Source organism: Panthera onca, chromosome A1 (genome assembly GCF_046562875.1).
Source record: "Panthera onca isolate mPanOnc1 chromosome A1, mPanOnc1 haplotype 2, whole genome shotgun sequence".
NCBI lineage: Eukaryota > Metazoa > Chordata > Mammalia > Carnivora > Felidae > Panthera > Panthera onca.
The window spans coordinates 213,030,354-213,054,397 of record NC_138339.1 but is presented as its reverse complement, the minus strand read 5'-3'; the positions used below and the strand labels follow the sequence as shown (position 1 = coordinate 213,054,397).

The window sequence follows — 24,044 nt, the reverse complement described above, 5'->3', positions numbered from 1 at the left end:
CTTGCATTCCCACCAACAATGCAAAAGAGATCCTTTTCCTCTGCATCCTCGCCAACATCTGTTGTTGCCTGACTTGTTAATGTTAGCCATTCTGACAGGAGTGAGGTGGTATCTCATTGTGGTTTTGACTTGTATTTCCCCAATGATGAGTGATGTGGAGCATTTTTTTCATGTGTCGGTTGGCCATCTGGATGTCTTCTTTGGAGAAGTGTCTATTCATGTCTTTTGCCCATTTCTTCACTGGATTATTTGTCTTTTGGGTGTTGAGGTGATAATTTATTTATAGATTTTGGATACTAACCCTTTATCTGATATGTCCTTTGCAAATATCTTCTCCCATTCTGTCGGTTGCCTTTTAGTTTTGCTGATTGTTTCCTTAGCTGTGTTGTACATATTTCTTATGTTATTAGGGTAGTCTAGGGGTTGTGACAGACTTTAAAGTATAGAATAGTTTGAATACTATGTTTTTTTTTCTTGCTCATTTAAGGAATGGGTGAACAAGTTTGGGTGGAGGCCCTCTCCACTCAGATATTCAGGCACCAAGCCATATGGGCTCTCCTACCTTCAATATACAACTTCTGGGTTTGTGCTGGGGGTTGTCTTTACTCCAGCCAGCCAGAAAGAGAAAAACATATGGAGGTGCATGTGTAAGAAGTTTGTAATTAGTCCTGGAAGGGGTGTGCATCACTTCCTTTCACAGTCTATTGGTCAAGACTCAACCCCGTGGCCAACCTTAACTGAAAGGGAGGCCAGGGTATGTAGTCAAGTTGTGTCACTAGAATAAGAGAACATGAATTTGATGGACATTTAGCAGTCTCTGCTGCATCTGAATTGCATGGAAGTGAGGTTAGGATAAACTATGGGAATCACCCTAACAACAAACACAAAGTACCCTTGAAGATCTTAAGTTGGATGTGAGTGAACTAAATCTTCTAAACCAAGTCTGACTTAATTGGTTCATCCACTCTGTGGAGAGTAAAGGAAGGAGTCCTGTATTTATGCTTATGTCAGAATGATGAACAAAAGAGGGTCATCCCTTCTACAGGTGGCAGAGTCACAGGGATGACAAAGAGCAAGAAACTCCCAAGGGAAAGGTGACCTAGTGCTGCAGTCAGGGTTCTCAGTCTTGTTGGACTTCCCACCAGGAGATTCTCCTGGGGGGAGGGGCAGAGAGAGAGAGGGAGACACAGAATCTGAAGCAAGCTCTAGGCCCTGAGCTGTCAGCACAGAGCCCGACGCGGGGCTCGAACTCACCGACCATGAGATCATGACCTGAGCTGAAGTAGGATGCTTCACCGACTGAGCCACCCAGGCACTCTGAGATTCTCCCACTTTTGCCCTCAAGAAGGTTCTTCTGTATTTTATTTTTATTAAATGTGACCATAATTGCCTATAAGTATCCCAGTTCAGTTTAGTCAATATAAGGAAATTACATTCTATACCTAAAGCTATACTGACAGTTGAGAAATACCAGTCAGTTAGTTTAGTAACTTGGAACGTGGCTTGTCAATATGGTTCATCTTTGGGAATAATCCACATTCTCCACAGACCCGTACTTGAATTCCTGTGGCAGTCCTGTGGCCCTGTCATTATGATTTAATCCTGTGGCATAAGTGGGGCAGTGATAATTGGTAGAAGGGCCAGGGCTAGTGGTTGGCTACGCAGGCAGTTTTGTCCTAGGCACCAGCAGGTAAGAAACCACTGTCAGAACACAACGTGAGGCTGCCCGTCAACTTGGTCTGAGGTTCTTTCCTTGTTTATCGCAGTGTTTCTTTTTCACCGCTTTTCCTAGGTCTGAACTCAGGATATTCAGAAATCTCATCCAAACTTCTGGCAACTCTCTTCTTTGAACACTTTTGACTGATGACTTCATAAAGCCCCAGACAGTGGGGCAGCTTCCAGGCTCTGAGACTTCATTAGTCTCCTTGTCTATTCTGGGCAAGATAAGCAATCCTAGACAAATGGAGAGGCTGTTTGTCTCCAGTGCCGAAGCCTTATGTTTCTCAGGGTGATGTACGTCGCTTACCTTTTTGCTCTTCCTTTCCCAGCTCAAGCTTCTGACCTTGTTCAAATGCCATGTTCTATCTAAGTAATTATTTGAAGTGATGTTGGCATCCCTGTTTAGTTTTGAATTCCTTGTTTTGATTTTCCTCCACTGGATACCATTTATTTTTACCAGACCATTGATGCGTTTTTGGGTGTCCGTATCTTAAGTGCTTGACAAGTTGAGGACTAAAATATCAGGGGGGAAGAAGAGGGGTAACTGAGGGAAGGAGGCAGGCAGTGAGAGGGCTGCAAGAGGCTGGTGCAATATGCATTAGGCCTCCATGAATGAAGTATTTGGTTGTGCATCAGAAATAAGGGGGGAAAAATCCCACAAATTACATGGGGAAAGGACAAAGAAACGGAGATCAGTGGTAGGCCAAATGGGGAAGTCTGAAATGAGGTCTAGGGAACAATTCTAGTGTTCTCTGCTTGACATAGGTGAGAGGAGAAATTGGGGTGATGGTTTGGGGTTTTTAAGGGAAAAACAAAGACCTTCTTAAAACTGAGGCTATTTCTCGGCCAATCTTTCTGAGCTAACAAGAGATGTCGGAAATGCAGGCCAGAACCAGCAGCATTTCTTACCTTCCATGGAAGGTACAAATCAAATGCGAAGGTGTGTATGTGTGCATGTGTCTGTGTAAGGGGCCATAACTGCTTTCAGAATCCCATAGGGGCTCCACGATCCATATGTGGTTAAGAGTTACAGGATTGGAGGGCCTGTATCCCGAGAGCAGCCAAAGCCATGAGGGCAACGAGAGGAGAAAGCGGGCAAAGGGCCACAGGAAACCAGCGTGGAATGCGGTCTCACAGGGGACCCAACATGCCACGGCTCTATCATGCGGTCTGAATGTCAGGCTTTAAATACTGAGACGGGAAGTTAGGACCCCACACTGTAGAATCTGAGGGAGCATTTATCTCCATGTCAAGGAGATAAAAATGAAATCCCAGTTTCACATGCCACAAACCTAATTTTATACTTTTCAGATGAATGTTCTTCAACAAGGCGGTCTTATGGTAGCGTTTTATTTTGGTTTTCTACGCGACCTTGTTCTCACACTAACCTTTTGTTCTACCCAGGACACTTTAAGTCATCACCCAGTGAATGTCTTGGCTAGTATCCAGAGGCACGATAAGTGATGATATTTCTGTTTTTATGAAGGCCCTAACACCTGTTTGTGTCCCTGCTAGCAAAACTGCGGAGTTCCTGAGCAGACTGGACACAGAGTCGCCAGACAGAAGTACCTGTCAAAAGGCTCTTCATGACCCACAGTCTTCAACTTGGGTAAGTGGGAGGCCATGCAGGGTTGCTGTCTGGTACTTTATAAAGAGGCATTTGGTGAATGAAGGCTAAGGGCACAGAGTGAGCTGTGTATAATAGATGGCTGGAACTAAAGGCAGATGGACCTGGTCTGAAACTTAACTTCAGCTGTTGCTTCCTTGAGCTATAAAACAATGCTTGCACTTGGTTATCTACATTACGGGCACCTGGACCAAACACCACCCTTTGAAAAGCCTTTGATCTCATCCAGTCATCCATCCATTTATCTATCCTCCAAATTTTATGTTTACGTAAGGTTACGTAAGGTCTACCAAGTGCATACAGTTTCTGCCTGGAAGGACTGTAATTTGGGTGGGACAGTTCATTGTCTGGGCTGCCGTGGGTACTGCAGGATGTGGGCACAACATGCTAGAGGTGTCCCCCAGACATCAAGACATCCAGAAATACCTCACATGGGAAGCCAGCAGAATACCACTGCAGAAATTTGTATGCTCCATTGGAGATCTTGGACATGATTCTTTGAGTGCTGAAGGCACTAAAACTTTTCAAACAGGGAAGGTTCAAAGTCAGGTTTGTATTTTAGTGGGGTCACACTGGTAACCATGTGAAGGATGGCTCTGAGGGAATGGAGAGGCAGAGAGGCCTCTGAGAGGCTCTGCGTTAGTCCAGGTAAGGAATGATAAAGACATGAAATAGGGCAGTGGATGGGAGGATGGAGATGAGAGCACAGGTCAGAGAACCGTTTAAAAGGTGAATGGAAAGAGCCTACGTGTCCATCAACTGACGGATGGATAAAGTAGATGTGGTTTATGTATACAATGGAATACTACTTGGCAACGAGGAAGAATGAAATCTGGCCATTTGCAGCACCGTGGATGGAACTGGAGGGTATTATGCTAAGTGAAATAAGTCAGTCAGGGAAAGGCAGATACTGTATGTTTTCACTCATATGTGGATCTTGAGAAACTTAACAGAAGACCATGGGGGAGGGGAAGGGGGAAAAAAAAGTTGGAGGGAGGCAAACCATAAGAGACTCCTAAGAACTGAGAACCAACTAAAGGGAGATGGGGGCTGGGGGAGAGGGGAAAGTGGGTGATGGGCATTGAGGAGGGCACCTGTTGGGTGAGCACCGGGTGTTGTATGGAAACCAATTTGACAATAAATTATATTAAAAAAAAATAAAAGGTGAAGTTGGCAGGGCCTTGGTTATTGACTGGTTAACTGGGGACAACAAAGTAAGTATAATTCAGGATGCCTCTGGAAATGGTTGTAGCTGAAAGAAAGGATGGGTTTAAGTTTTTAAAAGTGTGTGCTTTAGTGACCATGATTTAACATGTCAAGAAGCTATTATGACACTCCTTGGGATAAGTTCATTGTACTCTTACTTACAAATGTTTAAATGTTCCTCCCCCCACCCTCGTCCCCCACTTCTTTTTTTTTTTTTTTTTTTTTTTTTTTAATTTTTTCCCAACGTTTTTTATTTATTTTTGGGACAGAGAGAGACAGAGCATGAACGGGGGAGGGGCAGAGAGAGAGGGAGACACAGAATCGGAAACAGGCTCCAGGCTCCGAGCCATCAGCCCAGAGCCTGACGCGGGGCTCGAACTCACGGACCGCGAGATCGTGACCTGGCTGAAGTCGGACGCTTAACCGACTGCGCCACCCAGGCGCCCCTCTCGTCCCCCACTTCTAAGGTGGTGCTCCAAAGTCTAAGATTTGCCATGGGTCCTGTCACATCTGTCCTCTCTCCTCTCACTGCAGGGCATGAAAGGACAGACTTGAAAACTGTAGGTAGAGAGCTAAATCCTGTGTAGGGACAGTCCTTGACGTCTGTCCAGATACCCTGTGGCCGTGAGGGAGGGAGAGAAGACAGGAATTGGATAACTTTATCAACTGGGTGCTTGGCTGCCAGGATGGTCTTGACTCTGTTTGAAGGCTTCCCGAATCCTACGAAACACCGGGCAGAACGTGTGCCTGGCCTATTGATTTTGGTTTGTTTCTTCAATTTAACAAGATCATCCTGAATTTTAATATTGTCCATAACATGACTAATGTCTCCCAGGACTGCATTTTCTGTGGATTGATTAGTGCATTAGTCACAAGATCCTCAGAGCTATTAATAGAAAATATGGAACAGCATTGGACCCAGGATGATTCTTTATGAACTGCATTCAATAGCTGCTCCCATTTCGACAGCAAACTATTAATAATTTGTTGGTGTTCAATATATTTAAGTGACTTTTTTTTTTTTTTACCAATATTGTACTCTTCTTCTGTCTAATCCATCTGCGTAGAATTCCTCTGAGAATGCTTTGCAGAACCATTTCTAATGCTTTAGGAATGACACGCCTTTACAATGCACTTTTGTAACATGGAAGGAAGACACCTGTAGTTTGCCTTAACTGTGGTCAGTGTATAGAATGTCAACGCTGTGTGACCCCCATTTCTATGGGGGTGTGATAAGCTACAAGCTTTCAAGTTTTTTTTAAAAAATTTAATTCTCACATAATGTACCTTCTCAGAGAAAGTTGTTCTTATTACATTTATTTACGTGTGGATCTTCCATGGGCAGCTGGGAATTTAATACATATTCTATAATTACATCAGTGGAAAAGACGGCAAGAATATTCCTTTCAGCGATACGGAAGAGAACTTCAGACCAAAGATACTTACAGTGTTTACTTACACATGGATTGATACAGTTCTCTGTACTGTGTGTGTGCCTGTGAGAAGTGCCAGAAAATATGCCGCCTTCCTCAGTCATAATCATTGAATATTTCTGGTTGTACACTAAATGGTTTCCAGTCTGCTTTGTTGCCTCTTGCCGCCTCCTCTACAGCGAATAGTCGTTTAAAAACATCTCATCCGGTTGTTCCACTGCCCGTGGCTCCCTGTATCTTCAAGGATAAAGTCAGAATGTCTTAGCTTGAGCACAGAACCCTTTCTGCCCTCTGCCTTCCTCCCTTCCCTCACGACTCCTTTCTGTATGTAGAATCTAGGTCTTGGCTGCTCTAAGTAGGGTCCATGGATCAGTAGCGTGGGCCTCACCCGGGAGCCTAGAGGGGTGTAGATGAAGCTCAGGCGCCACTCCAGTCCTGAGTATGAAGCTGAATTTTAACACGGTCTGTGGCGACTTGTGCACACATTAATGTCTGCGGAGCGCTGCTCTATAGCTTGTGCCTTTCCAGCCATTTCCTCTCACTTCTGCTTGGAACTCCTCGTGCGGATGGTTTAATTTTTATCCACATGCCACATGTTTTTTCAAAAAAAGCCAACACTTGAAGGCCTGTGTCCCTTGCACTCCTTTAATCTCACTCCCGCTCCCAGTATTTTAAACTCTGTGTATTAATTTCCCATTGCTTATAAAATAAGGCCTGGGGGCGCCTGGGTGGCTCAGTCAGTTAAGCGTCCGACTTCGGTTCAGGTCATGATCTCGCGGTCCGTGGGTTCGAGCCCCGCGTCAGGCTCTGTGCTGACAGCTCAGAGCCTGGAGCCTGTTTCAGATTCTGTGTCTCCCTCTTTCTCTGACCCTCCCCTGTTCATGCTCTCTCTCTGTCTCAAAAATAAATAAATGTTAAAAAAATTTTTTTTTTAAATAAATAAAATAAAATAAGGCCTGGCGATGTAATGCACAGCCTGTGGCCACAGTTAACAATACCGTACTGCATATTTGGAAGTTGCTAAGAGAGATCTTAAAAGGTCCATCACAAGAAAAACACTTTTGTAACTACGTGTGGTGACGGATACTAACTAGACTTATTGCCGTGATCATTTTGCAGCACACACGAATGTTGAATCATTATGTTGTACACCTGAAACTAATATAATGTCATGTCAGTTATGGCTCAATAAAACAATTTTCCATCGCTGGTGTAACAAATTGCTAAGGACTTAGTGGCTCAACACAGCACAGATGTATTGTCTTATAGATCTGGAGGTCAGAAGTCTGGAATGAGTATGAAGGGGGTAAAATCAAGGTGTCAGCAAGGCTGGCTGCTTCTGGAGACTCTAGAGAGGAACCTGTCCCTTGCCTCTCCTAGCTCTCCTTGGCTGCGGGCACTCTCGCCCCCTGGCATGTGGCTGCGTCCAACCTCTGCCCTCCTCCTCGTGCCGCCTTCTTCCTGCTCTTTGGCTTTCTTGCCTTCCTCTTACAAGGACCCTTGTGATTCCACCCGGATCATCCGGGGTCCTTTTCCATCTCAGAATCCTCAATTTCTGCAAAGTCACCTTTGCTAGATAAGGTGACGTTCCCAGCTTCCAGGGATTGGGAAGTGGGCATCTTTGGGGGGGCCATTATTCCTCCCACCACACTCGCCTAAGCGGTTTCTTTGTTATGTGGATCCATGTGCCTTTCAATGTATGTATTGCTGTTGCTTGGCTAACCAAGTTCAGATCTTGTTAATGTATGCCTTCCCCTCCATTCCCCTAATTATTCAGTATTTCAGGCTTTCTCTTACTGTCATGACTACATGAATTTTTTTCTCACTGCCAAGCCAGTTAGTATACTTCACCGTTTCTTTCTGTTACGACTTCTTAAAATTTTTGCTTTAACATTTGCTTGGTTTCCTCTGAACGTTTGACTGGCTTCCTTCAGATTTTGTGACCGTTCCACAAAGTGTCTCTGATGCAGATTTCCATACAGTTTTCCGTCTTGTGTCTGTCAGGTAACTTGTCAGTTTCGGATTTCTTTCCCTTCTGGAAACATCCCTCTTCTGCCTTAACCTGGCTGGTGGTTCATTTGGCCTCCCACACAGCGGTTGTTCTGGGACTTTGCTTTCACAGAATGGTTCTCAACCTCCTCTACACATCGGAATCATCTGGGGGACTTTAAAATTCACTGATGCCTGGGTCGTACCCCCAGAGATCCTGCTGTATTGTGGCCTGGGCTTCAGGGCTTTTAAAGCTCCCCCGGTAATTCTAATGTATAGCCTAGGATGAGAATCATTGTTTTAAAGTCATCTGGGGAATTGTTCTTACTGCTTTCCTATGTTGGGTCCCCTGATTTCTAGGCCTTCTATCTTCTATTTTCTTGTTTTATTTCCTTGTTTTGATGGAGCATATTATTTAGTAGCTTCCCAGGAGAAGATGTATGGTCAGGTCATTGCATATCTGAAGGTATCTTTATTCAGCCCACACACTTAGCTTGTAATTTGCTGGTAAGTAATCCAAATTGGGAATCATTTTCCTTCAGAATTTTGAAGGCCTTTCTATTCTACTTTTGCGTATTTGTTCTTGAGAAATCCAAGGCCCTCTGAATTTCAGTCCTTATATATAAGGGCTTTTCCTTGCTTCCCCTGGAAATATTTTAGTATCTTCTTCTTTTTTCTGGTATTCTGTAATTTCATAATGACGTGCCTTAGTATGAGGGTCATTAATATTCATTTTCAGTCTGGAAACTCATTTCTAGTTCTAGGTGATTTTCTTGTGTTATTTCTTTGATTTATTTCTCTTCATTTTCTCTAAGGAATTCTTACTGAAATTCTAGGCCTCCTGGATTTATCTTCATTTTTGTGAAAAAAAATTTTTTTTCTCTTTTAATTTATCTCTGACATTTTTTTCTACTTCTTGGCATATTGGGTTAGAAAAAGAAAAAACCAGTCCTTTCCCCACTGAGTGTCTCCTTTCCTCTCACATGACTACCACATGCACACTTCTGCCAACAGATGTCGGGGGACTTGCTTTACCCTGAGTAATTCTGCGACGCCAGCTGGGGATCCTACAATTTAATTCAGTTCTGACACTGTCTATCTGGAGGTTCCCAAGGTAAAGGGACCCGCATCCCTGCCCTCCCCTTAAGATGCCAAATTACAAGTAGTAGGTCCCCAGATTACCCACAACTTCTGTCTAATATGGCTACAAATTGGGGGTTCCCATGACCCCCTCTTGGGTTCCATTAATTTGCTAGAGTGACTCACAGAACTTGGGGAAACTTTTACATTTACCAGTTTACTAGAGGATATGATAAAGGATACAAATGAACAGCAAGATGAAGAGATACCTAGAGCAAGGTCTGGCAGTGTCCTGAATGCAGGCGCTTCTGTCCCTGTGAGTTGGGATATGGTGACCCTCGCAGTGTGAATGTATTCACTTACCTGGAAATTCCCCACCCTCAAGTACTTTTGGGATTTTGTGAAGGCTTCTTCACACAGGCAAGATCAATTATTAACTCCATATCCATCCCCTTTCCCCTCTCTGGAGGATTGGAGGGGATGGTTGGGTCTGGAAATTCCAAGCTTCTAATTGTGGCTTAGTCTTTCTGGTGACCAGTTCCCATTCAGGAGCGCACCCAGTGAGCCTCATTCGAACAAAAGATGCTCCTACTGCCCTGACGGCCTAGGAAATCACAAAAGTTTGAGGAGCTATGTTCCAGGAACTGGGGTAGAGACGTGTGTGTGTGTGTGTGTGTGTGTGTGTGTGTGTACATACATGTATATTTTTTTCTGTTTTCTCACACATTTTCTTGAGTATCTCCTAAATATTTTACTGGTCACATTTTTGTGAGGGGAGGGAAGATCTTTTTATTTTCCAAGAACTTCTTTTTTCTCTGTTGCTTCGTAAAAAAATAGCGACCTGTTTTTGTTTCATGGATGCAATGTCCCCTTCTAGCTCTCGGAAGGAACCGTGCGGGGAGCAGAAGACGACTCCAGAGAAGGGGGCCCAGAGGCTCACCACTTAGTATGCAGCATTTTATACAGGCCTTTCATTCTCAACCTGGGTGTAACCACTGTGACCTTCTGTGCTAGGTGTGTCCGATTTAGTTTATCCAGAGAATACACTTCTGATTTACTGTCTGGGTTGGGAGAATTAGCGCCTGAATTCTCAGGGTGGGAGCTGGCGTAGGTACTTTCCTATCATCCATCTGTCATCCTTGATAGCTGTTCCATGCATGTCTTGGGCCCTCATGTTGTTCTGTGGAGAATATTGGCTTCTTGTGGGTATCCTACATCCCTACCAGAACACCTTCTGTTTTGCTCTTTTCCTCTTAGTCACTTACCATTTCTTCATCTACTTTGTCTTCATAGATTTTTGTCTGAGAATACAGATGTCTCTTGGTTTCTGAATGTAGAGCTTGTTTCATTTTCTCTTCTGTTTAGCATAATTAAAAAAAATTTTTTAATGTTTATTTTTGAGAAGGGGGGCAGAGAGAGGGAGAAACAGAATCTGAAGTAGGTTCCAGGCTCTAAGCTGTCAGCACAGAGCCCGACGCAGGGCTTGAACTCAGGAACTGTGAGATCATGATGACCTGAGCTGAAGTCAGACGTTTAACCTACTGAGCCACCCAGGTGCCCTAAATTTAGCATAATTTTCGAGAGAAGGATGGTGCAGAAACATTTTTACTCCACTGTCTTGAAGTGGGGACTTAATGTTTGTCAGGGATTGATCTGTGATCTCCCAGGCCATCTCAGAATTCATATGTGGAAGTCCTAACCCTCACTACCTCAGAATGTGACCTTTCTAGGAGATTGGGTCTTTATTAGAGGTAATCAACCTCTAATGAGGTCATTAGAAGGGGCTGTAATCCAACAGGAAAGATGTCTTTATAAAAAGGGGAAATTTGGGATGGACATGCATAGAGGGAAGATGATGTGAAGACACAGGGAGAAGGTGGCCATCTACATGCCAAGGAGAGAGGCTAGACCCTTTCTTCACAGCCCTCAGGAGGAACCAACAGCACAGATACCTTGATTTTGGACTCCAAGCCTCTAGAACTGCGAGTCGATAAATTTCTGTTTTTTAAGCCTCCTGGACTGTGGTACTTCACGGCAACCCTTAACAAACTACTGCAATGCTATTTTTCCTTTGTTCACACACTGCCCCTCCCCCTGCTTAGTCTGTTTCCTATTCACTCTTTAAAACACAACTCGGTGTCACCCACTTTGAGGAGGTGTTCTTGATCCAGTTTAATTAGATGTCCTTTTTAGCTTCTTCTGTCATAATACCCATCACGCTGTGTTTCAATCCTCAGTCCTCCTATCAGCCTTCCACACTAGGCTATTAGTGACTTGCTGTCTGAGAGATCATGTCTTATGACAGTGCCTGCACATAGAGGCTTAAATGTTACTTGTTGACTGGATGTATTATAAACATAGCTTTTGGGGTAAAGCAAGTAAAACATGTATTTTAATTGAATAACAAAAATTTAGTATTAGTATTATACTAATACTTAGTGATAGTGAATACAATGTTTTCAATACAGTAATACTTCGTGTAGGTGAACACAATGACAGAAATTTCTGGGATTTAGAACTGAGAAAAATAGTGATCAAAGGTTTTTTTCCCCCGTTATTTTTGAGCAGAAACTTCCTGTCCTGCCTGGGAATCCTACTTCGGTAAGCCTTAAGATAGCAGGTAACTTTGAACTCTTCATAGTTGATGTGCCATGTGACTGCCCTTTTAAATGACATTTTGTGTCTAATCCCTCCTTTTTTTCTTCTGAGTCAAAAACTAGTACCCATATTCTGATAAAAGACCAACTAAGTGGTTAAATTTTTTGTTTTTAGTTTTTTCATTCGTTTCGTTTATTCATTTTTGAGAGACAGAGTGTGAGCAGGGGAGGGTCAGAGAAAGAGGGAGACACAGAATCCGAAGCAGGCTCCAGGCTCCGAGCTGTCAGCACAGAGCCTGACGCAGGGCTTGAACCCGCGAACTGTGAGATCATGACCTGAGCGGAAATCAGATGCTCAACTGACTGAGCCACCCAGGGGTCCCTAAGTGGTTAAGTTTAAAAGGAAGGTATGCAAATAGAATTTAGGTTCTCACTTAAGCCATCACATCTGCTTTCACCAAGTATTTTACTACTGCTTTTAATCTCTTGAGCAGAAGTTGTGTCCCCTGGTCCATTTTCCTCTTTGAGGTCGTATGTGGAGTATTTGTGGCAAAGACTAGCTTTCTCTAGTGTAAAGCAAAGAGATCACTGGAGAACCACTCTCCACTTTGAGTGTCTTATCACAGTCTTCCTGTGTTTAGGACTTAGATAAGAGAAAATCCGAGGATATGTTTGTCTGTCCCATGAAGCAGGGTTTGAATGTGTGAGGACTTGCTGAACACAGCTGGAGTTCTAACATTCCAGTTGGTAGTGCTGTAGATGATCCCATTCCGAAAGCCTCCCCTCTTTCTGGCAAGTGCCTATTATTTGATGGAATATAATATGGGTTTTTACAGTGACATAAATGGGGGAATGAATTAAGAAGTGCTTGAGAAAAATTATAGTAAGGAAAAAGGCGGGAACCAGCCTTCATAAGCTTTATGGATTATTAGTGTGAAGAACTAGGCCTGAAATATGTGGTCTGCTGCCATGATGCCTGCTGGTAGTTTTATGACAACAGTGGAATTTCCTACGTATTAGCTTATCAGGCTGCCCGCAGAGGGTGGGCTACAAATCACTGTGAGCAGAGAAAGCATATGACAAATGAACAGACAAACTACTTGGAATCTCATAAATTCCAGAATGCATGGTCACTTTGCCAGTGTGTGAAACCCCGCCATGGTGGGTCAGTGGGGCTGAAGGACACCTTACTGCATGTGTTGGTCCTCCTAAGGCCGCCCCTTGAGACTCTAATTCAGCCAGAAGTAATGACTCCTGTGTTCCTGAACAGCCTTTGTTTTTCTTCTCAGAAATAAAAATAAGCTTCAGGTACTGCTTAGGGAGGCACAGACTTGGAAAGAAATGCATCTCTGGAATTCTATGGTATCAGTCACCAGTTGACAAGCTATTTAATAGGGTACCATTAATGAGCAGTAGGCATGTCAGTGCTTCTAAAGTCACTGTCTCTATTGCTTTTCTCTGATATTAAATGATCAGCTACTTGGAATATATATATATATTATATATATAATATATATATATATATTATACACACACACACACACACACACACACACACACACACACATACACACACACACACACACACACACACACACACACACACATACAGAAGAATATAGCTTTGCTGGGCAAGGCCCACCTTCCAGAATCTACATGTGTGAGGCATTGTTTGAGTTCTCTATATGTTGGATGCAGCAGCATTTTAGCTGAGCAGCAAAGCAGTACGAAGAGCTGAAGGAAGGACATTCCAGGCAAGGATGAAAACAGTGGATTTGGGGCTTCAGCGTCAGATAAACAGGAGTTTTAGATCCATCTTCGCCTCATGATCTTGTCAAGTTGTTTCACGTATCCAAGTCCATTTCCTTATTCACAACATGAGGATAATATCAACTTCATAGAATTTAAAGGTTAAATAAAATAATAGAAATAAAATGCCTGGCAGTTTAATGCATTGACACTGCCGTAAGTGATGTAAAGTCTCCTCTTCCTTGGTTAGCTTATTCTGAGTCCAGTTGGATCTCTGTGCTCTCTCCTTACCAGAGTCTAGTTAGAATTGTTGCCAGTTAGTTGGAATATCCTTGAAAAACGTATTTAACTTTCCTCTGTTTCAATCCTTATCACTAGAAGAATAAACCATGTTGATTATCTCTGAGGGGACATTTTTTTTAGGCTTAATTAAACAAACATTTAGATCATCCTTTAAAATGTGCTGGATGATTATGCTTATACTAGCCTTCTTTTTATATATCCCCAGGGACATCTTCAGACGATATGCATAAATCACTCAGTAAGCAAGTGTGTATGGAGAGCTTAGTGTATGCTTAGTACAGAGGTTGAGTTATTAGAACCAGTCCCATGGTAGGGAGACTAGTAAATTGTGGTGGCGATGTTTTTTCCTATGATTTTTTTTTCTATACGTTCACAGGCCAGAAGCTGGGCTTACAAGGATTCTCTAAAGGAAGAAGAAAATAAGAAATTGCAAAAGATGAAGGAGGAACAACGTCAGAAGGTAGTCACAAGACCTTATTGCTCACTGCTAATTGTTTGCTTGTAGTACTAGATAATTTTTCAGGTTTTCTGAGCAGAAATACTTACATATATGAAAATTGTGGAAAAAACCCATTAAATATAAAAGGTGAGATTTTGGTGTGTTTTAAGAGTATGGTGGGGTGTGGTCAAAACTTTGGGTCAAAACTCTCATGACACTTAGCCTCATGGGGTTTGTCATCTAGTATGTGTGCTGGAGGGAGGCCAGCAGTTTGCAGAGAAGTTCTGATTTGCAAAATGTGATCACTGTCACTGCCATTTTTTCAAACCAAAGATGTATGAAATTACATGTCCAGAGAATGTCCAGAGAATAATGAATAATAGATATCCATACAAAGTTATGAAACTGGCTTAAATGTTCACCTAAAAATACACCTGTTATACAACAAAAGATACTCCACACATATATACGAATTTGTGAGGTATTCCAAATTATTTTGAGCAACAGAAATCAGGGAAATGAAGGCAGAGCTTCGTAAGAAGAGCACTTAAAGGGTAATTCTCGTTAGAATCTAAAACTTCTGGTATGTTGACTGAAAACATTCAATGTTGTGACTTGATGGTCATACCTGCCTTTCCTACATCTGCTCAGATGGGGCCAGCGGCTCCTCAGCAAGGGATCAGATGATGATCAGTGGTTAGCTCCAAGGCACCACCTCATTCCAGATCCTTTAAAGAAGCAAAATAGACTATTCAGCTAGTTGGACACCATTACCTTCCCCATCATTATTTTCTAACTTGCCATATTGGTGGCTGATAAATCCTGTCCTTTCGTCCAGAATCTCTCTCAAAGCCATTTCTTCATTTGTACAATTAACTTGACTTCTAACTCCCATTTGATTTCCTTGATTCAGTTCAAATTATTTTCCTTATGCCTTTGCTGCACAACATAATTTATTATAGCAATTGTGTGTAAAATCGTTTTATGAAATAGGCTGTATGTATCGTCACTGCTATAATTTGACCCTTCTAAGTGCTACCCTCCTTCCAACAGTGGTCCACCCCTTCCTTGTTTGTTGTTTCTGTCAGCATGCAGTCTAAATGACTGTGTCACTCAACTGCTTTGTGCATAGGAGGTAATAATTAAATCATTGAAGGAAATAATGTAAGTTGTGTATTTAGTTATTAAGTTACTATGTAAAAAAGGAAGAAACCAGAAAACATTTTTATTCCTTCGTGTTTTTTTAATATCTTTGTTTTGACAAAGACCTCATAATGAAAGCACAATTAAATAATATTATAGTAACAGTCAGCAGTAATTAGGACATAGAAGCTAAGTCTGGTATATACTCGTGGTGTATTTTCAATAATGTCTGTCAAGTGATATGTAAATGTTAGTCTGTTTCTGTGACCTCTGAAGTCAATATCAAGTCCTGAGGTGTTTAGATACTGACGAGAATGTTGTGAAGTCAGCGTAGGATATGATTTATATAAAAATAACTTCTAGTGAATTTTAAATAGTACTTTATAAAGTTTGGGGGCATATTTGGAACGTGAAAACCATTAAAAGTAGAACATTTCACAAAGAGAATGCTCAACAGATTAGAAAATCAGATCTGGGATTTAATTTTCAGGTTGAGCAGTTATTTTAAACAGTGAGAATTAAGCTTTTTATTTCTTAATCTTGTTTTTCTTCTAGAGTTAGACAAATATTGATACATACATATTTTCTGGTTATTGACTGAGCGTATGTTTCTTTTGCATAAATTATTTCCCTTTACTTACTGTAGCTTTCAGTAAAATGAATAACTTTGACATACACATAATTCCATCATTAGAGTTTTCAGTATCAGTAGAATACATAAGGGTATTTACCTTATTTTTATTTCTCTTCTTTTTTCCGCTCTATTATTTACATGTCCACAGAAGGGCATTTCTTGATTGGTAGAGTCTCATTCCGTATCACTTCAATGATTTAGCTCAAAAAAATAAGGATCATGTTTATGGTAAGAAGATACAGGGAAAAAAAAACATGTATAACATCACATCTATTCATGTGTTTGTTCTTTTCATTCATTCAACAAATATTTAGTGAATTCCCGCTATGAAGTGAGTCATCAGCAAATAACCTAGGTTAGGTTGAGATGATAGCACATTCATTTTGTTCTGTGTCTCTTTCATATTCTTTCATTACTCTGGGAACAGTAGGTTCTTCCTTAAAGTTACCCTTTCAATATTTTACATTTGATTCAGTTTCTTCTAGAATTTTTTTTATAATTCCCCTTTCCCCCTATACACTCAATATGTTCTTCTCTTTTCACTACTTTGTGTGTGTGTGTGTATGTGAACAGTTACACTTACTCTTGCCTTTCTAAAATAACCCCTTCCTTGATTCTGCTATCCTCAGAGATACTATCTTTTCTGCTTCTACCAGAAAAAAAAAAAAAGACAAAGACAAAGGTAATCTTCCTGTAATCACATATTTATTAGCCATTTTGCCCTTTGTTCCTTATGTTCTGGTTTATATTTAGCAATGATCATACTGAAACTGCTCTCCAAAGGTAAAGCCCTTCTGACCATTCAATTCAGTGGTCTTTTGCAATCCCTGTCTCTCTCTCTAACTCTGTAACAGTATTTAATACCACTTTAAAGCTTTCCTTTTCTGGCTTTTTTTTTCACTCTATTACTCTGGTGGATCTACCTCAGAGTAATCTATCCCAGTATTCAGCCAGCCAGCCAGCCAGCCAATCAACAAACATGTATTGAGCTCCTATTTTATTTGGAGTCTTTTGTAAGATGCTAGAGCAGGATAGACCAGAACCCTAACCTCCCAAAGTTTACTTTTTAATGGAGAAGATAGACAATTAAAAGGAGACAGAGAAATAAAACACTATATTTTTAAATTTATAGTGATCAATTACTTTGTAGTAATGAATGCTGTGAAGGGATAAATTGTGTGTTGTGATAACTTCAGGGTGATGTATTGAATGCTATCGATTGCCTGCCTTTCTCTTAAAACGCTGATTTTTTTTTCCCTCAGTATACATTTTACTTGGCATGGGCCATGTTTCAGAGAAGGCAGGCACTTCCTGGTTCCAGGGATCCAATCCCAAAAGGTCTAACTGCTCCTGGGAGTTCCATTCTCCTCAATGTGATTGGTTCAGCTATGGACATAGGAAATAGTTCCAACCAATGAGACTTATAGGAAACCTGTCATTTAGTTCAGATTTTTATCAATATGAAATGGACTAGTCTTCCTATTCGGTGATTTTCAGCTTTATTTCTTTTTTTGTCTTTTTATTTTGTCTGATTCTAATATTTTCTCTGCTAGCTTTTTTGTTAGAATTTGGCGATATCTTTTTCTATCACTTAATTTGAACCTCTCTGTGTCATTTGGTTTAAATTATATTTCTAGTGATAAAAAGTGGCTGATTTTTTTTTACCCAGTATCATAGTCTCTTTTAATTTAGTATATTCTCATTTATTGTGATTACTAGTGCTTTTGCACATATTCTTGGTACATAATTTACTTTGTAGCTATATTTTCTTGTTTTCTGTTCTTTATTTTTTTTTTTGATTCTTTGAATTTTCTCTGTTCCATTTATTTACCTTTCCTCTTTTCTTTCCTCTCCTCCTTCCTTTCCCCTGGCTCCCTTCCCCAGTAGTAAGAAATTTCAGTGTTTTTATTATTTTATTTTTTACTTTCTATAATTTATTTATTTTTTATAATTTACATCCAAGTTAGTTAGCACATGGTGCAACAATGATTTCAGGAGTAGATTCCTTAAGCCCATTACCCATTTAGCCCATTCCCCCCCACACACAACCCCTCCAGCAACCCTCTGTTTGTTCTCTATATTTAAGAGTCTCTTATCTTTTGTCTTCCTCCCTGTTTTTATATTATTTTTGCTTCCCTTCCCTATGTTCACCTGTTTTGTATCTTAAAGTCCTCATATGAGTGAAGTCATATGATATTTGTCCTTTTCTGACTAATTTCTCTTAGCATAATACCTTCTAGTTCCATCCACATAGTTGCAAATGGCAAGATTTCATTCTTTTTGATTGCCAAGTAATACTCCACACACACACACACACACACACACACACACACACACACACACCACATCTTCTTTATCCATTCATACATTGATGGATATTTGGGCTCTTTCCATACCTTGGCCATTGTAGATATTTCTGCTATAAACATTGGGGTGTATGTGCCCCTTTGAAACAGCATACCTGTATCCCTTGGATAAATACCTTGTAGTGCAATTGCTGGGTCATAGGGTGGTTCTATTTTTAATTTTTTGAGGAAACTCCATACTGTTTTCCAGAGTGGCTGCACCAGCTTGCATTGCCACCAGCAGTGCAAAAGAGATCCTCTTTTTCTGCATCCTCCCCAACATCTGTTGTTGCCTGACTTGTTAATGTTAGCCATTCTGACAGGTGTGAGGTGGTATCTCATTGTGGTTTTGATTTGTATTTCCCTGATGATGAGTGATGTTGAGCATTTTTTCATGTGTCGGTTGGCCATCCGGATGTCTTCTTTGGAGAAGTGTCTATTCATGTCTTTTGCCCATTTCTTCCCTGGATTGTTTGTTTTTCGGGTGTTGAGTTTCATAACTTCTCTATAGATTTTGGATACTAACCCTTTATCTGATATGTCCTTTGCAAATATCTTCTCCCATTCTGTAAGTTGCCTTTTAGTTTTGCTGATTGCTTCCTTGGCTTTGTGGAAGCTTTTTATTTTGATGAGGTCCCAGTAGTTCATTTTTGTTTTGGTTCCCCTTGCCTCTGGAGACATATTGAATAAGAAGTTGCTGCAGCCAGGGTCAAAGAGGTTTTTGCCTGGTTTCTCCTCGAGGATTTTGATGGATTCCTATCTTACATTTAGGTCTTTCATCCATTTTGAGTTTATTTTTGTGTATGGTGTAAGAAAGTGGCCCAGGTTCATTCTTCTATGTCGCTGTTCAGTTTTCCCAGCACCACTTGCTGAAGAGACTGTCTTTATTCCATTGGATATTCTTTCCTGCTTTGTCAAAGATGAGTTGGCCATACGTTTGTGGGTCCATTTCTGGGTTCTCTATTCTGTTCCATTGATCTGAGTGTCTGTTTTTGTGCCAGTACAGTACTGTCTTGATGATTACAGCTTTGTAATACAGTATGAAGTCTGGGATTGTGACACCTCCAGCTTTGGTTTTCTTTTTCAACACTTCTTTGGCTATTCAGGGTCTTTTCTGGTTCCACACAAATTTTAGGATTGTTTATACTAGCTCTGTGAAGAATGCTGGTGTTATTTTGATAGGGATTACATTGAATATGTAGATTGCTTTGGGTAGTATTGACATTTTAACAATATTTGTTCTTCCTATCCAGGAGCATGGAATATTTTTCCTTTTGTGTGTGTGTGTGTGTGTGTCTTCTTCAATTTCTTTCGTAAGCTTTCTATAGTTTTTAGTGTGTAGATTTTTCACCTCTTTGGTTAGATTTATTCCTAGATATTTTGTGGGTTTTGGTGCATTTGTAAATGGGATCAATTCCTTGGTTTCTCTTTCTGTTGCTGCATTAATGGTGTATAGGAATGCAACAGATTTGTGCATTGATTTTATATCCTGAAACTTTGCTGAGTTCATGGATCAGTTCTAGCAGTTTTTTGGTGACATCTTTTGGGTTTTTCATATTGAGTATCATGTCATCTGCGAAGAGTGAAAGTTTGACCTCCTCCTGGCCGATTTGGATGCCTTTTATTTCTTTGTGTTGTCTGATTGCTGAGGCTAAGGCTTCCAGTACTATGTTGAATAACAGTGGTGAGAGTGGGCATCCCTGTCTTGTTCCTGACCTTATGGAACTGAGACCTTAAGCTCTTAGTTTTTCCCCATTGAGGATGGTATTAGCAGTGGGTCTTCCATATTTGGCTTTTATGATCTCAAGGTATGATCCTTCTATCCCTACTTTCTTGAGGATTTGTATCAAGAAAGGATGCTGTATTTTGTCAAATGCTTTCTCTGCATCTATTGAGAGGATCATGTGGTTCTTGTCCTTTCTTTTATTTTAGTATATGTGCTGCCGAAGCGAGCACTGTCCTTTCTTTTATTGATGTGATGAATCACAGTAATTGTTTTGTGGATATTGAACCAGCCCTGCATCCCAGGTATAAATTCCACTTGGTCGTGGTGAATAATTTTTTTAATGTATTGTTGAATGCAGTTGGCTAGTATCTTGTTGAGGGTTTTTGCATCCATGTTCATCAGGAAAATTAGTCTATAGTTCTCCTTTTTAGTGAGGTCTTTGTCTGGTTTTGGAATCAAGGTAATGCTGGCTTCATAGAAAGAGTTTGGAAGTTTTCCTTCCATTTCTATTTTTTGGAACAGCTTCAAGGGAATAGGTGTTCACTCTTCTTTAAATGTTTGGTAGAATTCCCCTGGAAAGCCATCTGGCCCTGGACTCTTGTTTTTTGGCAGATTTTTGATTACTAATTTGATTTCCTTACTGGTTATGGGTCTGTTCAAATTTTCTATTTCTTCCTGTTTCAGTTTTGGTAGTGTATATGTTTCTAGGAATTTGTCCATTTCTTCCAGATTGTCCATTTTATTGGCATATAATTGCTCATAATATTCTCTTGTTATTGTTTGTATTTCTGCTGTGTTGGCTGTGATCTCTCCTCTTTAAATCTTGCTTTTTATTGGGGCGCCTGGGTGGCGCAGTTGGTTAAGCGTCCGACTTCAGCCAGGTCACGATCTCGCGGACCGTGAGTTCGAGCCCCGCGTCAGGCTCTGGGCTGATGGCTCAGAGCCTGGAGCCTGTTTCCGATTCTGTGTCTCCCTCTCTCTGTGCCCCTCCCCCGTTCATGCTCTGTCTCTCTCTGTCCCAAAAATAAAAAAAATAAATAAATAAAAATAAATCTTGCTTTTTATTTATTAGGGTCCTTTCCTTTTTCTTTCTGATCATACTGGCTAGGGGTTTATCAATTTTGTTAATTCTTTGAAAGAACCAGCTCCTGGTTTCATTGATATGTTCTATCATTTTTTTTTTTTTTTTTTTTTGGTTTTGGTAGCATTGATTTCTGCTCTAATCTTTATTATTTCCTGTCTTCTGCTGGTTTGGGGTTTTATTTGCTATTCTTTTTCCAGCTTTTTAAGGTGTAAGGTTAGTTGTGTATCTATGACCTTTCTTCCTTCTGTAGGAAGGCCTGGATTGCTGTAAACTTCCCTCTTATAACTGCCTTTGCTGTGTCCCAGAGGTTTTGGGCTGTGGTGTTATCATTTTAATTGGGTCTATGTACTTTTTAATTTCTTCTTTAACTTCTTGGTTAGACCATTCATTTCTTAGTAGGTTGGTCTTTAGTTGCTAAGTATTTGTTACTTTTCTACACTTTTTCTTGTGGTTGGTTTTGAGTTTCATAGCATTGTGGTCCGAAAATATGCATGGTATGATCTCAATCTTTTTGTACTTGTTGAGGGCTGCTTTGTGTCCCAGTATGTGATATATTCTGGAGAATGTTCCAAGGGCACTGGAGAAGAATGTGTATTCCACTGCTTTAGGAAGAAGAGTTCTGAATATATCTGTTAAGTCCATCTGGCCCAGTGTGTCATTCAAAGCCATTGTTTCCTTGTTGATTTTCTGTTTAGATGATCTGTCCATTGTTGTAAGTGGGGTGTTGAAGTCCCCTACTATGATGGTATTATTATCAATGAGTTTCTTTAAGTTTGTGATTAATTATATATTTGGGTGCTTTCACATTTGGAGCATAAATGTTTACAATTGTTAGGTCTTCTTGGAGGATAGACCCCTTAATTATGATATAATGCCCTTCTTTATCTCTTTTTACAGTCTTTATTTTAAATTCTAGATTGTCTGATATAAGTATGGCTAGTCTGGCTTTCTTTTGGTGACCATTAGCATGATAGATGGTTCTCCATCCCCTTACTTTCAATCTGAAAGTGTCTTTAGGTCTAAAGTGGGTCTCTTGTAAACAGCACATAGATGGATCTTGTTTCCTTATCCATTCTGTTACCCTGTGTCTTTTGATTGGAACATTTAGTCCATTGACATTTAGAGTGAGTACTGAAAGATATGAATTTATTGCCATTATGTTGCTGGTTTAGTGGCTACGAACTCCTTTAATTTTTGTTTGTCTGGGAAACTTTTAATCTCCCCCTCTATTTTGAATGACAGCCTTGCTAGGTAAAGAATTCTTGGCTGCATATGTTTCTGATTCAGCACATTGAATATATCCTGCCACTCCTTTCTGGCCTGCCAGGTTTCCGTGGATAGGCCTGCTCTGAACCCGATCTGTCTTCCCTTGTAGGTTAAAGACTGTTTTTCCCTTGCTGCTCTCATGATTCTTTCCTTGACTGAGTATTTTGTGAATTTGGAAGTGATATGCTTTGTTGATGTTTGGTTTTTGTTGGATCTAATGGGAGTCCTCTGTGCTTCCTGGATTTTGATGTCTGTGTCTTTCCCTAGGTTAGGAAAGTTTTCCTCTATGATTTTCCCTCATAACCCTTCTACCCCTTTTTCTCTCTCTTCATTTTCTGGGGCTCCTATGATTCCGATGTTGTTCCTTTTTAATGTCACTGATTTCTCTAATTCTTAAATCATGCTGTTTTGCCTTAGTCTCCCTCTTTTTTTCTGCTTGATTGTTCTCCATGAGTTTGTCCTCTATATCACTGATTCACTGCTCTGCCTTATCCATCCTTGCTGCTGCAGCATCCATGGAGATTACAGCTCAGTTATAGCATTTTTTATTTCATCCTGATTAGCTTTTACTTCTTTTATCTCTACAGAAAGGGATTCTAATCTGTTTTCAACCCCAGCTAGTATTCTTATTATTGTGATTCTAAATTCTGGTTCAGACATCTTGCTTGTATCTGTGTTGATTAAGTCCTTGGCTGTCATTGCTTCTTCCTATTCTTTTTTTGGGGTGAATTCCTTCACTTTGTCATTTTGAAGGAAGAAAAGGAATTAATAAGGTAAAAAAAAATTAAAATTAAAAAATTAAAACAACACAAAATAAATCAAATAAAGGATGCTTGATCTTAGGTGTGTTATGGTCTGGTTGTTGAAAGGAGCTTGATAGATTAGAGAATAAAGGGAAAGATAAGAAAAGGAAAAAAAAGGAAAATGTTTGAAAATTTGAAAAAATGAATACAGTGTAATAGAATAAAATGAAATTGTGGCAGTATAAAAATAGAATTTGAAATATTTACAAAAAAGGAAAACATTTAGTGGAAAAAAATTAAAGAAAAATATTTTTAGAAATGGGAATAAAAAATAAATTTTTTCTCTTTCTGTATTCAAGAAAAGAAAAGAAAAAAAAATTGAATAGATGGACCAGCAAACAAACTGAAGTACAATTGAAATTACATCAATTTCCCCTAGAAGTCGAACTGTGAAGCACTTTGTAGTCCATAAACTAAGCAGGTGGAGAGACTTGTGTTGTTCCTGAAGAGCAAGGTTGGCCAAGTTGGGCAGGGCTTAGTGTAATGGCTCCATTCTCCACTAGATGGTGCTGCTCAGCTTACTGGGGTGGATTGTTGTGGCGCCTGTAAGATGTGTATGCGCATGTGTGGGAGGGGGAAAAATGGCGTCACCCAGCTACCCAGTCTCTAGTATTAGAACTCTTTGCTCTCCTCAACCAGCAATCATGCTCTTTTGTCTCTGGCTTCCATCCACTCCCCGCTTCTACACTGTCTGTGACCAATCTGTTAGGTTGCCAGGCGGCACTTCCCTCCTAAGTTTTATCTCAGCTGCGGCTGAGTTTCCCAACCCCTCACCTCTGAGGGACTGTGGCTTTGACCTGCTCAGTCCCTCTATGGGAGCGTCTCACTAAGCAATAGCCGAGTACCAGCCAACCCCCAGGAACATTTGGGAGACCGCGCTGCTGATGTCCAGAGACTGCGG

The 24,044-nt window shown here is 40.6% G+C and overlaps 1 protein-coding gene across 3 annotated transcripts in view; it reads left to right on the top strand.

The window, feature by feature from the left end:
• Positions 1-24,044, top strand: part of EPSTI1 (epithelial stromal interaction 1) — a 98,505-nt gene that overhangs the window by 49,614 nt on the left and 24,847 nt on the right. The window contains exons 7-9 of one of the 3 annotated variants that reach the window (XM_078433292.2): positions 3,235-3,328; positions 11,623-11,655; positions 14,080-14,163. In XM_078433292.2, the coding sequence (XP_078289418.2) occupies positions 3,235-3,328; positions 11,623-11,655; positions 14,080-14,163 (211 nt within the window). The remainder of the gene's footprint in view (positions 1-3,234; positions 3,329-11,622; positions 11,656-14,079; positions 14,164-24,044) is intronic. The other 2 variants (XM_078433295.2, XM_060634214.3) reach the window with 2 other exon arrangements.